At 37.9% G+C, this 14850-nt stretch overlaps 1 protein-coding gene across 2 annotated transcripts in view; it reads left to right on the forward strand.

Annotated features, from left to right (window-relative positions):
* Positions 1-508: 508 nt before the first annotated feature.
* The window catches only part of PRKACB (protein kinase cAMP-activated catalytic subunit beta), a 150381-nt gene continuing 136039 nt past the window's right edge, over positions 509-14850 (forward strand). Inside the window, exon 1 of one of the 2 annotated variants that reach the window (XM_032632594.1) lies at positions 509-866. In XM_032632594.1, coding sequence (XP_032488485.1) covers positions 821-866 — 46 coding nt within the window. In that variant the 5' untranslated portion in view covers positions 509-820. The remainder of the gene's footprint in view (positions 867-14850) is intronic. The other variant, XM_032632654.1, reaches the window with a different exon arrangement.

The raw sequence follows: 14850 nt of genomic DNA on the forward strand, positions 1-14850 counted from the left end.
ACCTGAGAGCGATCCCGCACAACCAGAGAATGAAAACTGCACTGGGAACATCAAAGGTCTTGTGACTGGTGCCTAAGAACCAGGAGGACAACGTGGTGGGCTCGGTGAACACCTGGATCTGTGAGGCAAAGACAGGCTCGGAACCACGATCAGGATTAGGGACGAACTTGTTCCCTCGGCTGGTACTGACCAGTCCGCAAAGCCCAGTGGGGCGAACCAGGGGGCTTCCCTCGCGTGCGACCTCCAGGGCGTGGGGGAGGCCAGGCTGAGAGACGACAGGTTACTCAAAGCTAACGGTCCCCACGCCGCCTCCCAGATCTTGAGGATGGGCATCCGAGACCAAGTCCGGGCCACCACGTCCCGTATCGGTGGGCCGCTGAGGTGCCAGCCGAGGTTACCCGTGTCCGCTGCCCCAGGCTCGGCCCCCCTCAGCCCGCCGCCCTTGTACCCGGCCGGCACGTCACTTCCGGCGCGCGCGCCCGCTGGTGAAGAGGGACAGGGTCCGGGCCCCGGCGCGCTGCTGCCGGGGGGCGCGCAGGGGGGGCGGGGCGGGGGAAGGGGGAGTGTCTGCCAGCCACAGCCGCCGCCGCCGCCACCGTTGCTGCCGTTGATATCGCTGTTGCCGCCGGGGCTGAAGAGTTTGCTGAAGCCTTGGCCTGAGAACCGGCCCAGTCTTCCCGCCCGCACTCCGGCCGCCAGCGCCGAGAGCACTGACCGCGCTGACCGGTGCAGAAGCAGGAGTTGCCTCAGCCTGTGGAGCGGCGGGGACGGCCCCGGCTCCCCTTCCCCTCCCTGACCCCTTCCTTTCATCGTCTCAGTCATGGGGAACGCGGCGACCGCCAAGAAAGGCAGCGAGGTGGAGAGCGGTGAGTCAAGGGCTGGGTCTTCCCGCCGGGCGGGCCGGAACGGGGCACCGAGCGCCCCTCCCGGTCGGAGCCCGGAGGCCGCTGACACGGTCCAGGCCTCGCAGCGGCCGCCGGGAGCCACTCGAGGGGACCCTGGGGACCCGCTCCCTTCCTCTTCCACCCCCTCCCCCCAGCTCCGGCGCGAGGGCTGAGCGCCGAGGGCCGGATGGAGAGGGCGAGGGAGGAGAGCGGTCCCTGCAATTCCGTCTTTCACTAGAGCGCGCGCCGTGTGTGGGGTGGGGGTGGGGGTCTCCGATGCTTAGATGCTTCCCCAAATATGGTCCGGATAAAGAAGTCTCTTGGACCATCCCAGCCCTCGCTCCCCGCCCCCCCCCCCCCAAAACGCGGGCCACCTCTTTGGGAGCCACAGGTAGTGTTGTGAGCAGAGTTGGCTCTTTTCCCTCCATCACTTGGGTCCATCCCAACCTTATCATCAGGTGAGGGGCTGCGGGTCTGGTCCTCCGCAGGTGAGGTTAATCCTAAGTGGGCAACTACGTTTTAGAGATCCTCCGTCTTTTCAGATTAGGAGTGGAAAATGTAATAAGAGTAAACAAAAACTTTTACCATTAGAGAAAAAAAGCAAGGCAGGTTTGCCTTTTCTTGAGACATGCAAGAATTTGCCACAATGTCTATAAAACTTAAAGGTCACTCTGAATTGAAGTGCTTCCAGAATACGGTGGATTTCTTCTGAGAGCTGAAAGTGCAGGCACTCTACACTTTACACCAAACAGTAAAAAGTCATGAATTTCTGTATGGCTATATGGTTTTATTTATTTATTTATCTATCAATCAATCCGTCAGTCAGTCTGGATGGTTTTTGCCTTTGCGAGGTTCAACTCAGATTTGATAATTCAGGATGAACAGAAAACAAATAGTATTCGTTGTGTGACCGGGAGTAAATGACATCTCAGCACTTGAGGGAATGCCTGATGAATTTATTCCAGTTTGTGTAAATAGTATCTTTTAATGCTTCTATGTTTTTACTATGTTTTAGGTTAATTTCATAATTTAGCATGAAGGAAATAGCTTTTTTCGGTATCAGTAAAGCAGAATCGATTGGGAAATATCTAGTCATTCATTTTGTTTAATGTGAATAGTTAGATCAGATTATGTGGTTTGTGTTTCACCAATAAAGTTTTGGTGTTAATTTTCAGGAGCTCCAGAAAAGTTTAATGTCTTTAATATGTGATATGGAGATTTTAAAAAGCCAATATAGAGGTAGAATTTTAGTGTTTTTTTTCTTTAATTGCACAAATGTAGTAACTAACTGTACAAAAAGTATTAATGCGGAAAGTAAAGAATTACTTGTGCCTTTCATCATTTTCCTTTTTAATTTAAAGCTAAAGATAAAACGTGCTAATTGTATTACAAAGAGTGTGCTTGGTAATGGAGTCATATCAGTGATTTTTATTAACAAGTGCTGGCCTGTACAGTGTTTATATTTTTAACAGTAATAGTAGACTCTTTTGTGATTTATATGTTTCCATTATTAAGTTACCAAACTAATTCTCCCCTAGACAGTATTAATTTGAAGCTCGTAGCTATGGGATAATCTTGGAATATTTACAGGAAACAGAAAGGAAACTTAAGATGTTTATCAAAATATCTTGAAATTATTCCTATGAATAAATTCTTTCCTAAGCTTTAACTGTTAGTGATAGCCTAGTTCTTAAGTATGTTAGCCAGCTTTTTATATAAGTTTATTTATGGAAACTGAAGGTCATTATAGTAGTTTGAATAAATGTTGTGAAGTGATAAAAGAAAATAGCAAGCTATGTCTCATTGGGACAATCATTGCAAGTGTCACATGTTGATCAGTTTGTAATTTTATTTGGAGCAATGTTATCAGGTGCATGTTGCTGCTGTTCTACTGTGGTGAACAAAGAAATTTTATCAGTATATCTTAAAACTTAATGAAAGAACAACTTTTACCATCATATACCTAACTGTTCTGTATAGTTTTTAAAAATTACTTTTGAAAATATATGCTTTTCAAAATTTGAATGTAGTTATTTAAACTTCAGCTGATACATAAAAGCATAAATTTTTAGAAATATAAGTAATTCTAGAGATCATCCTGTGTAATCATTCCATTTCAAAGCCAAAGTGCCTGACCTCTGAATAAGCTGGAGCTGAGATCATGCTATTCGTGATATCAGAGTAAGGAATAGAATCTGATGCCCTGACTCCATACTGTATCACTAAGTAATCAATTAATACGAATATTTTCAAAATATCTACAAAGTGTATTAGTTTCATATGGAGACTCTGTAAGTAAAAGCTCAAGAAATTTTACTATCTAGTGTGAGAGAGAAAATGTACATATAAAAGTTAAGTGAAAAGCAAAATATGACAAGTGCTAACATTATGGAAAATGAACTTAAAACTCTGAAAACTACCCATAGGAAAATGTTTGATTTGAAATGATGATATAAAAATATCAGGCCAGTTAGGATTTGAGGGTTGGCCCGTGCCTCATACAGGTGACTCTGGAGCTCAGTTCTAAAAATATTCCAGAAGAATGAAGCTGGGCATAAAAATATTTGAGAACGGTCTTAGTTAGCTTTGATCATCTGGTGCTTATGTTGTACTCTGTTGAAATCTATCCCCCTACACTTAGAATAAAACATTTTCTGGGGTAAGACTTGAAAGCTGGGGAGATTTCATTTTCATCTCCACAGTTTCTGGAGATCACATTAAGTTGGGTACCTATTATTCTACTGTAGTGAAGTAGGAAATTGTATTGATATGTCTTAAAACTTAATGAAAGAGCAACTGTTACTTTTACATACCTGTTCTGTGTATTTTTTAAAAATTACTCTAGTAAAAAATGTGTGTCTCAAAATCTGACTGTAGTTATTTAAACTTCAGCTAATATGCAGAAGTATAAATTTTAGAAAGATAAGTGAGCATACAATTCTCTGAGAAATTTTGAACTTGTCATTCAAAATTGTTTTACTTATCCTGTCTCCCACTTTTTACTTTACTCACAGCCCCCAACATAAAAACAGATGCCACCTGTTTTAGCCTAGGAGGGGTTTTTTGTTTATTTCATTAAAAAACAAACAAATATTAGATGTCCTCTACCCCCCACCACATGTTGCTTGGGGCTTTATGTTACACTCTTAGCGCCAATTTGTTGAGACCTATGGGTAAAGTGTTGGTAGAGGTTTGGATGCAGATTCTCCCATGACTGCAAGTGGTAGAGCCACCTGTAAGCCAGTGTTCATATAATGAGTTTTGAATGTTTTCCAGAGTCCCTCTGTCTTAAGAACTTTTGAAGATGAATGGAAGTTAAAGAAAGTCACCAGTAGACTAGTTTCAACCAAAATGCAAGTTTCATAAAAACTAGCATTTTTTAAAGGCTTACTATGTGCCAGGTTCTCTAGTACTTTGCATGCATAATTTCACTTAATCTTTTCAACTGTATGATATAGTTTAGTTATTTCTCCATTTTATAGGTGAGAAAAAGGAGGCTCAGAGAGCTTAAATGACTTGTCTAAGGTTGCACAGCTAGTAAGTCAGGGAGTAACGTTTGAACTTAGGCAGGTTAACCCCAGAACCTGAAATCCTAACCACTGTGCAAACAGCCTCTGTACCCAGTGGAAAATCTGATTCTAAGATACACAGAATAGCTTATACTTCATTTTAATCTGTTTATTATTATAGAAAATTTTGGTGGTTTCCAATAGTATCTTTATTTGGATATAGTAGGTATCTTAAATGAAAGAGTTAATTTTTCCTTGTACTGTCTTCTAGATTCAATTTCTGTAAATTGAGGATGAAGGATTAAATTACCTTGAAAGTCTTTTCAGATTCAATGTGGTATAATTTCAAATTAAGCCATAGAAAATTAATTTTATATACTTAAAGCATTCATTAATATTTAATCCTTTTTTTCTCATTTGTAAATGTATACTTTTCCTTTCTGTGAAATAGCCAATTGAAAAATTACTTTTGAACTTATATTGCCATTTTAAAAGTACTTGGAAATTTGCATTTTACCATGGTTTACAATAGCACTATCCAATCAAACTTGCTGCTGTGATAGAAATGTTTATATTGTCTCATGTGGTAGCCACTAGCTACATGCAGCTATTGAGCACTTGAAATGTAACCTGGGCAACTGATAAACTGAATTTTTAACCTACATGTGGCAGTTAGTGTTTGGTATATTGGGTACCACACGTTTAGAGCATAGCTGTCTTTACATGTAATAAAAACACCAACCCATCTTTCCATCATCTTGGTAATTTGTGGATCCTCACAAGTTTGTACAGATGAACAAAATGCTGTATTTGTCTTTTTTCATACTAGAAATTAACTTATTTCTTCAGTGTTTCCTCTGAATAAGCATTTATACATCTAGTGAACAGATTATTATAGTTTAGTAATTTGTGTATAATCTGTAAAGTTAGGTACAAAGTTAATTTCCTTATTGGACTCTACTACAATTAGAATTTATCAGTTTTTAATACTGAATCCCAGTGAATACATTTTTATTGAAAATTTTTATAGATTTAAATGTTGATTAGGAACAAGTTCAGTGATCTCATATCTTATGTCTTTAAACTTTTCAATTATCATATTTTTTAAAAGAAAATCAGCAACAGATATTTATTCCATTTTAATAGATTGTCAGAATTATTTTGGAGTAGTCTTCCTTAGGTTAAAAAATAAAGAAAAAAAAGTGAAAATAAACAGCCACACTATTTGGATGATAAATACATATTATCTCATACAGTTCCATGATTCTCTGATTCATTTTGTGCAGATCATCTACTGTGTAAAATTACCGTCCTGCTCAGGAACCATTTTTCCTATTCTCCTGGCCAGTGTCCTCTACTTAGGATATAAACAGATTGTTGCTTTTCATTGCCAGCAGCAGGATAATTAGAGGCATGAAAGCCAGTTTAGAGAAGTAAGCCATGGCTGAGTGGCAGAAGCAGCAGATGAAAAGGTACTAGGTAAGCCAACATAGCTATTAAGATTCTTTCAGATAGTAAGGAGTTGACCATAAGTCATTTTGATATTCCATTAAATTAATAAAATAATTAGTATAATTTACAAAATTGTCTATATAGCTATGTGATAATAAATGTTAGTACACATATGTGTCCACATTTCCTCAAGGGAATAAATCTTAGGTTTTTAACGGAAAAAAACTATGTTAAATAGGAAAATGTGGAACTTATAGGAGGTAAATATACCTAGGTCAGTACCATATTATTTGGAGTATTTTATCTTAATTTAAAAAATATTCCTCAAGAGTCCCTGTGTTGTTCTTTTCTTTGTTCATTTGTTCATTCATTCTACATATTGAGTTCCTAATATGTGACAGACTTTATGCAAGTCTATGGGAATAAAGGTTGAATAGGATACAGTATCTGCTCCAAAGTACCTGTGTTTCAGAAGGGGGAGACAGACATGTCAACAACTTAATGAAAAACAAAAAAACAAAACAAAACAAAAAAAAACTGTTACAAATGCTTTTGTAAAAGTTCACTGTGGGAACCAATAGAAAGTATGGTCATTTCCACAGAGGTGGGGGGAAGTGAAGTTCAAAAAGGACTGCAAAGATGAGGTGAGCCTAGAGTTGAACATTGAAAATCGTAAATGTTCAACAGCAGGATCACAGGAGGAAGTATGTTCTGAGTAGAGAGAGCACACAGAGTGAGCAAAGATACAGAGGGGTGAAACAGCATGACATATTCAGGGACGAAAGTAAGTTGTCCATTATGACTAAATGATAGAGGATGGGGTTCGTGGTAGGGAAGAGGGGAGATTGTACAATGAAAGATGAGACTGAAGAAATGGACAGAGACCATGAAAAGAGTTTGAATTTTATCCCATGGACATTAGGGAGCTACTGTGAAATAAGAGAAAGATATGATAAAATTTGGGTTTTAGAGAGATTACTTTGGTGGTAATGTGAAGATGTCACCATGGAACAAGTGAAGTGTTTGGAGGCAGGAAGATCAATTAGAAGGCTCCCTCTCTCAAGTGAGGGACTTTGAGGGTCTGAATCAAGGTGGTAGAGGTAGAGATACAGGAAGAATCTGAAATGTGAGAAATTTGGAAACTAAAAATAAGCAGCCTGTACTGTACTGATTGCATGTTGGGAATGAGGAAAAGGAGGAATTGGGAATAACTCCCAAGTTTTTAGCTTCTGTGTCTTGGTTGCTGGGTTGTAATGCCAGTAATGGAGTTAGGAAATGGATATAAGGGGAGGAACAGATTTGGGGGGGCATATTGAACTCAGGGTGCCTATGGCATTTCTGAAAAATGATTTCTGATTGGTTGTTTTATGTGTGGATTGTCTATAATTCTCCCAGCTGTGAGGGAAAGAATGACCTTGGATGGTCAAAGGATCTTTTCCAAATTTCATCCTCATTTTGCTCCCCTTTTAAGGCCAGCTGTTTAGAAGCTATAAAACTATATATGAAAAAAAAAAAAAAACTATATATGACATCTGACATGACTTCTGTAAATTAAGAACTGTAGCCACTAAAAGTTTAGCTTCTTTGTTTTGAAAAAAGTAAAAGCCAAAGCACTGATGAGAACAGTGTAACTTTTAAAGAAACAAAATAATTTAAAGTCAGATAAAATGTTACTTTTATAATTAAAGTAAGCATCCTATATGCTGTTGAGTTTTGTAGAGTCATGTGGAATAGTGGAAAAAACATGTAAAATATAGTACCAACATATATTGTACTAAGTAAATATCAATATTCTTCCCTTAGCGTTCTTTAAAATTGATATTAAAAAGTTAAAGTGTGATTTAATAGTAGGAATATAAACTTAGAATAAGAAAAATCTAAATTCTCTTTTCTAATTCTTTCCATTAGTTTGCTTTAGACAAGTGTTTTAATACCTCCAAGCTGTACTATAAAATTGAGAAGGATGAATTTGATAAAGAGGCTGTGGCCTTTTCCAGCTTTATAATTCAGTTATTCCCATATATTTATTAAAAGAAAGAAGGTATATTTTAAAAGTAGCAAGACAGGAATAAATTATAGAGGAGTCTTACAGAATTATGTGGGTAGAGAAATGGCAAATGATCCTCAGTGTGAGCAAATACAAGGTAATTTATTTAGGGGAAATTTTTGATCTGTACTTAAAGAACGATAACTTCTGAGTTTTGGCCTAAGAAACAAATTTTGGAATCACTGTATTGATCTTTGAAGATATTTTCATGTTCTGCTGTAGGTAAAGGGACCACTTAAATGTTGGTCATCAAGGGAGTGTATTAGAAACAAAACATAAAACAGTCTACTCTTAGTGTAAAATCCTTAACATATTATGTGTAGTTATGATGTTTTGTTTATAGCAGAACTGGAGAAAGTTAAGATCAGGGCAGCTAATGGGAGTAAGTGAATTGGTCTATTGTATGAGGATAAACTTAAAACAAAAAAACAAACAAAAAGAACCCCCAGAACTCTTCATTCTAGAAAGATTAGGGCTACACGATTGAAGTGTATAAACCAAATAGTATAGACAGAGAAAATCTGGCATTATTCACCTAAATTTAAAACACTAAAACTCATGGGCTATTCCTCAAAACTTATAAAAGCTAGTTGTAGAGCAAATAAAAGGAAGTACAGTGAAACCTTCATAAACTTGGCTTAGAGAATAAATATATTTAACTGCTTATTTATGTTTAAAGGTAAAAACATTTGTGCTTACAAATTCAGCTAGTATTTTTATCAACTTAAAAATTGCTGGAAAGTGTTGATGCGCTTTTATTCTTTTTATAGGTCTTGTAACCCTTTCAGCCCATTACAGCTTCAAAAAGACTCATCAGTATTAGTAGACCTCTTTCTTGCTAATATTGAGGTTTACTACCATAATGCAAAAAATAAATTATTTCCCCTGATATGGAGGTATAGCTTAAAAGTTGCTTAAATATAGAGGTATAACTTAACTTGCTTAATTAGAGATGGAGGTGTAGCTTAAATTTTTATATTTCAATCCATTATAATTCATTTTTTTAAATTTCTTGGGGGGGGGGCGTGTAGGAGATACGGAGTTGTCTTCATGTAGCTCATAGTCTAGTGGAAGCTTTAGACAAGTAAATGCATAATCATGAGAATTTTGTAGGAAGTATAGAGTATTTCCTGCAGTAACAATTTGGTTTTTTACTTTTTGGTTATAATATAAGTTAGATTCAGTAATGTTCTGTATTTGTGTGGATAATTTTCTGAATCAAATTTGGGACTACTTGGGACTTCCCCGGTGGTCCAGTGCTTAAGACTCTGCGCTTCCACTGCAGGGAGCACGGGTTTGATACCTGGTCGGGGAACTAAGATCCCACATACTACATGGCGTGGCCAGAAAAAAAGAAGGGACTCCTTTAAAGAGAGAAATGAACTAATTGACAGTTCACAATGAAGGATAATTCAGTAGCACATTTGACATTAGGGCTGCCTTATAAAATCCAATGTAAATGCCATATCTTTAGCTGATTTGCTGTTACAGGTATAAAGTCCCAGGCTTTATGGCTATGGTTTAAGGTTGTATTCCCTGTTGCCTACTATTCATTTAATGTTAACTTTTCAATGACTTCTGAAATTTTTGTTTTCTAGTAAAACAACTGTTGAATCTAAACCTATGAGTCCTTGGCAAGTCTGTATTCTCCATCTGGACTTTGACTCTGAAAATCAAAGATACTGTCTTGAGATCTCATTATTTTAAGGTTCTACTTAATGGGTATTCAATTTCCACTTATTCAAGTAGAAGACCATATAGCATCAGCAGACCGTTGTGGTATGTGAGCCACAAAATTGAAAGAAAGTGTTTGTACAGATATTACTTAGCTTCTTTTCTAAGAGCCAATTCTGCTAATTTAGCTCCTCCAATCCTAGCTCAGCTAGGATCCTGTCCTAGCTCAGCTCCCTAGATGTATAGAAGCCATGAAAGGTTAAACTGGGGAAGAATATGAATCTCTCTTTAGGCTGTAGTCTTGAGGTTACTAAATAAGCTATAATTCAACTGATAGAATGATGCAGAGACAGAATAGTTATTTGTTTGTCATTCATTCAATCCTTAAGTTATTCTCAGTCAGTACTTAGTAAGTGCCTACCTTGTACCAGGCATTGTGCTAGTCCATAAATGCAAATATGAGAATAAATGTAAGACTTAGTTCCTATCCTTAAGCTGGGAGACAGATACATTCAGATATTTATGATAAAAATGTACAATGATACACAGGTGCCTGAGATTGATACTAGGGTGAAAATACAACATAGGAGTTTCTATGGGAATAAGTATAGAATTTCTGAGATCATCTTGGGAAATAGACTGTAACTGACTTAAATAGAAATTGGTTTTGGGTCCATTTTGGAGGCGTTTACATCTGTAACTCTAGCACTTATACTAACATTGATTTCTCAGCTGTTTCTCCTACTACACATTGTGATATGTAAGGGCAGAGACAATATCTACCTTGTTTAGGTAGATATCCCCCAAACACAGTTCCCAGCTCATAGTGGAAGCTAAAACTATGGATAATTAAATGGGTAAAAAAACTCAAGCTTCTTTTAGAAATGTTTACCCTCCCCCCTTCCCAGTTAGCAGGTACTTTCTCTGTAATATATTGACTATTTGGGCCTAGTAGTTGATTTATTTGATAAGAGGGTACCTCTTTCCCTCTCTTCTTAGCACATAGTAGTTTATTCGACATTTATATGTCAAAATTATATCACTTTTAATTGGTAGGGAGAGATTGGTCTCAGGCTTCAGCTAGGAAGACATTAGATTAGGAAAAACTGTTATGCTCCCAACCTCTTAAAAAAACCCTCCTCATTTGAGGCCTGAATGTTTGTGTATCCCCCAGGTTCATATGTTGAATCCTGACTCCCAAGTTGATGATATTTGAAGGTGGGATCTTTGGGAGGTGGTTATGTCATGAGGGCAGAGCCTCATGAATGGGATTATAAAAAAGGCTGAGAGAGCTCCCTTGCCCCTTCAGCTGTGAGGATAACAGTGAGAATACGGCTGTCAATGAGGAAGTGGGCTGGTACCAGACACCAAATCTGCCAGCACCAGATCTTGAATTTCCAGCTTTCAGAACTGTGAGAAATAAATTTATTTTATTTATAAGCCACCCAGTCTATGGTATTTTGTTATAGCAGCCCAAACAGACCAAGACAAGACCTATACCATTCAGCTGTATCACCATGTTCCTCGTCTATGTTGCTGTCATTTACCAATCTCTGGCTCACTTACTTTCATTCATCAAAAACTTTGGGTCACAAAGTTTCTCTATACTGTAAGCCCTGTATTCATCCTTGATGGCTTTAACTTCTGCATGATGACTCATCCATTATCATTGCATCTCAATTCCTTGACCACATTATCCTTATCCCCTTCTCTTCACATAGCCAGTCTCACCAGCAACCTTGTCATACTCATTAACTGCGCCAAGAATCACTATTGTAGGCATGTCATTCTCTGATTACAATGTCCTCTCCTTATTGTTTGCTTTTTAAATATTCCCATAATGATCATGCTTCATTAGAACCTCTCGCTTCATTTTTTCTTAACCAGTTTAGATTACATGGTCCCTGAAATCCTTTGCACTTTTCTCTTTTTATCACATCCTTCCTTACAGAAGTCCAGTTGATAAACTTAACTTGCACTTTCTTAGTGCTTTCAGCCAGGAGCTAATAAGCACTGCTGGAGAAAGCCACATGGAAGGGGCACTATAAATTCAACCTCAAATGGGCTGTCAACATGACTTGACAGTTGAACCACATTTCTCTGATTAACTCTGTTTCCCATTCATTACAATTTCTATTTCATTCTCTTCTTTACACTTCTGAAATCCCCATTATGTCTCTCATTCTAAGCAATGATCTTGCCTTGTATTTCGCAAAGAAAATAAAAGGTATCAGACAAGAACCCCTTCAACTTCTTATATCAAACATCCAGATGTCCTATATTTTAACTTTATCTTGTTATTCTGTTATAATAGAGGAGTTGTCTATTCCATTTATCTATTGTTAAATTACATCTCTCGTTTAGTGGCTTAAAGCAATGACAACATTTATTTTGCTTAGGAAAGGGCACTTTGGTCAGAGTTCTACAAGGACATCTCATCTCTGCTCTGTTTGACAACAACTAGCTCAGCTCAAAGGTTGGGGCCTAGAATCGCTTAAAGACTTGCTCATTCACATGTCTCCTTGTTGTGCTGGCTGTAGGTGGTTGGAACCTTAGCTGGGATTTTCAGCTGGAATATCTACAGGTGGCCTTTACACGTGGCTTGGGCTTTCTTATAACATGGTGGTTGAGTTCCAAGGGAGAGGGAGAAGAGCCAGGTGGAAGCTGTATCCCCTTTTATGACCTAGCCTTAGAAGTCAAGCAATGTCACTTCTTCTGCATTCTGTTCATTAGAAGTGAGTCACTGAGATGAGTCCATATTTGAAGAAGGTGTATTAGATTCCACCCTTTGATGGAAGGAGTTCAAAGAATTTTTGACATATTTTAAAAACCCACCACATCACACATCTTTCTCTGCAAGGCCAACCCCTCTACCATTACTTTGGATCCCATCCTCTCTTGCTTTCCCAGGAACCTTATGCAATTGTGTATTTTTCTTTTTTTATATTCAACCTGTCTTCTCATTTGTTTTAACAATGTGCACCCCTTTTTCTTTAACTTTCTGTTTTGCTTTTTGACTACATTTTCTTCCCTTTTTCATCTCTCACCTAAAGTAAACTGGCCTACGACTTACTGTACACGTGGCCATTTCAGTTGCCTTCGGTGGCTAGGCAGGTAATTAAAATCTGTGTTGGATAAAACATGAAGCCAGGATTAAAAAAAAAAGAGAAAGTGTTCTTTTTTCCTCTTCTTGCTGTATTATAGTTACTTACAGTCATGACACAGAGAGTGTAACCTACACTTAATGCAGTTCAGCTTTTAGAATACAACACGTTTGAAAACTTGGTCTGCCTGTAAGTAAATCAGTATATAACAACATAAAAAAGTCTTAAAATGAGAGAGGGGCAAGTGACTAAAAGTGTGTGCAAGGAGGTGATCATAATGCTTGGCCTTGGGATTTATGCTTTTAAGGAGGGAAAAGGATATAAGGATATGAAGTAGAGTGAAAAGAATTGGAGACCTTGATAAGGTCTGAAGATTGTTGGAGGTGAGATATTAAAGTGAGTGAGCTAAAAAGATAGATGGTTGTCAGAGAGAGGATAGAATGAAATGGGTCTAGGGTATAATCTTTCAAGTAAGTGTCTAAGATAGGGTAGTGTGTAAATGTATATATTAAGTGAATATAGATACTAAACTAGAAAGGTTGGAGTATATACATACTAAATAAACATGTATATTAAATGAACTGCAATAGCCTAGTTTTATTTGTAGTGTTAAATATAAGAAATATAGGGCTTCCCTGGTGGCACAGTGGTTGAGAGTCCGCCTGCCGATGCAGGGGACGCGGGTTCGTGCCCCGGTCCGGGAAGATCCCACATTCCGCGGAGCGGCTGGACCCGTGAGCCATAGCTGCTGAACCTGTGCGTCCAGAGCCTGTGCTCCACAATGGGAGAGGCCACAACAGTGAGAGGCCCGCGTACCGCAAAAAAAAAAAAAAAAAAAAAAATTAGAATTTAACAATATAATTTTCAGATAAAAAAGCAATATATTAAATGTATTTTAGTGGCATGAGTTTTCAATTAATAGTGATAGCCAAAGACCAAGTGGGATCATGTTGGTTTATATATTCTGTAGATTAAAATATACTTCAGTTTAATGTATCTCTTCTTGAATTTAAAAATATTCATACTTGCATAGTTAAATGGGAATGTATTCTTATTCTCTGTGGAACTATAGCTTTTATTAACAGCTGATTTAAATTTATCTAATTGAGAAAGGAATTGAATTTTTCCCCTCCCCCTTTTAAAAAATCAATTACCTGAAAAGCCTTTGAGAATTTAGAAGCTAGCTACTTAGGTGATCAGAGGTTACTTGCCTGGACACTTAATATTATTAACCTAGTGTCTGGATCACACTGAGATCTAGAAAGTAATAAAAGTGTTCTCAAAGAAATAATAATAGATGTTACAGCATATTTATATCAGTTCACACAGGTACTTTCAAAATCTTTCCTAATCTGCAAAATGGAGATAGTGCTGAGTTGTGAGATTTAGGAATCGTATATCATGTGTTTCTCATGGCACCTAGAAGATGGTCAATAAATAGCAGCTATAGTTTTTAAGGGAAATCCTTAATCACTTTGTGTATAGATTGGGCACATTTTTTAACAAGTTGTCTGAATTGCAAGTTAATGGACAACTAGAAACAACAAATTAATCTACTGGAGTAATGTTATATTAGATTATAAGGAGCTGACATATTCATAACCTAGGATCATCAAGAATAAAAAGATATAAAAAATCAGTGGGAAATTTTAGCGTTATCCACCAAAACTTTAAAAATTGCATAAAGCAGCTTACATCATTTATTTCTCACCATAACCTTATTAGTAAATACTATTATTATCATCACTTTTTTTTTAGTAAGAAAATTAAGGCTTAGAGAAGTTTAACAAGGTCACACAGTTAAATGGCAGAGCCGTGTGCAATGCAAACTTAGTCGATTTGTTCTAGGCCTTCTACTCATAATCACTAGTTATTCTGCCCTCCTAACATGGTAATGATAATTTTCTTTTAAAAATTGTACATTTGAAACTGTCCTAGAATCCAAAGAGCCCTTAGAAGATCTGTCTACCTACCATATCACTTTTTAGACTATTACTTAGCTTTTCCTAGGTGCCATACTGTTATTGGTGCTATATGTATAATAACCCACTTAATCTTCACAACCCTTTTTTTTTTTTTGGTGGTACGCGGGCCTCTCACTGCTGCGGCCTCTCCCGCCGCGGAGCACAGGCTCCGGACGCGCAGGCCCAGCAGCCATAGCTCACGGGCCCAGCCGCTCC

Source organism: Phocoena sinus, chromosome 1, assembly GCF_008692025.1.
Source record: "Phocoena sinus isolate mPhoSin1 chromosome 1, mPhoSin1.pri, whole genome shotgun sequence".
Taxonomy (NCBI): domain Eukaryota; kingdom Metazoa; phylum Chordata; class Mammalia; order Artiodactyla; family Phocoenidae; genus Phocoena; species Phocoena sinus.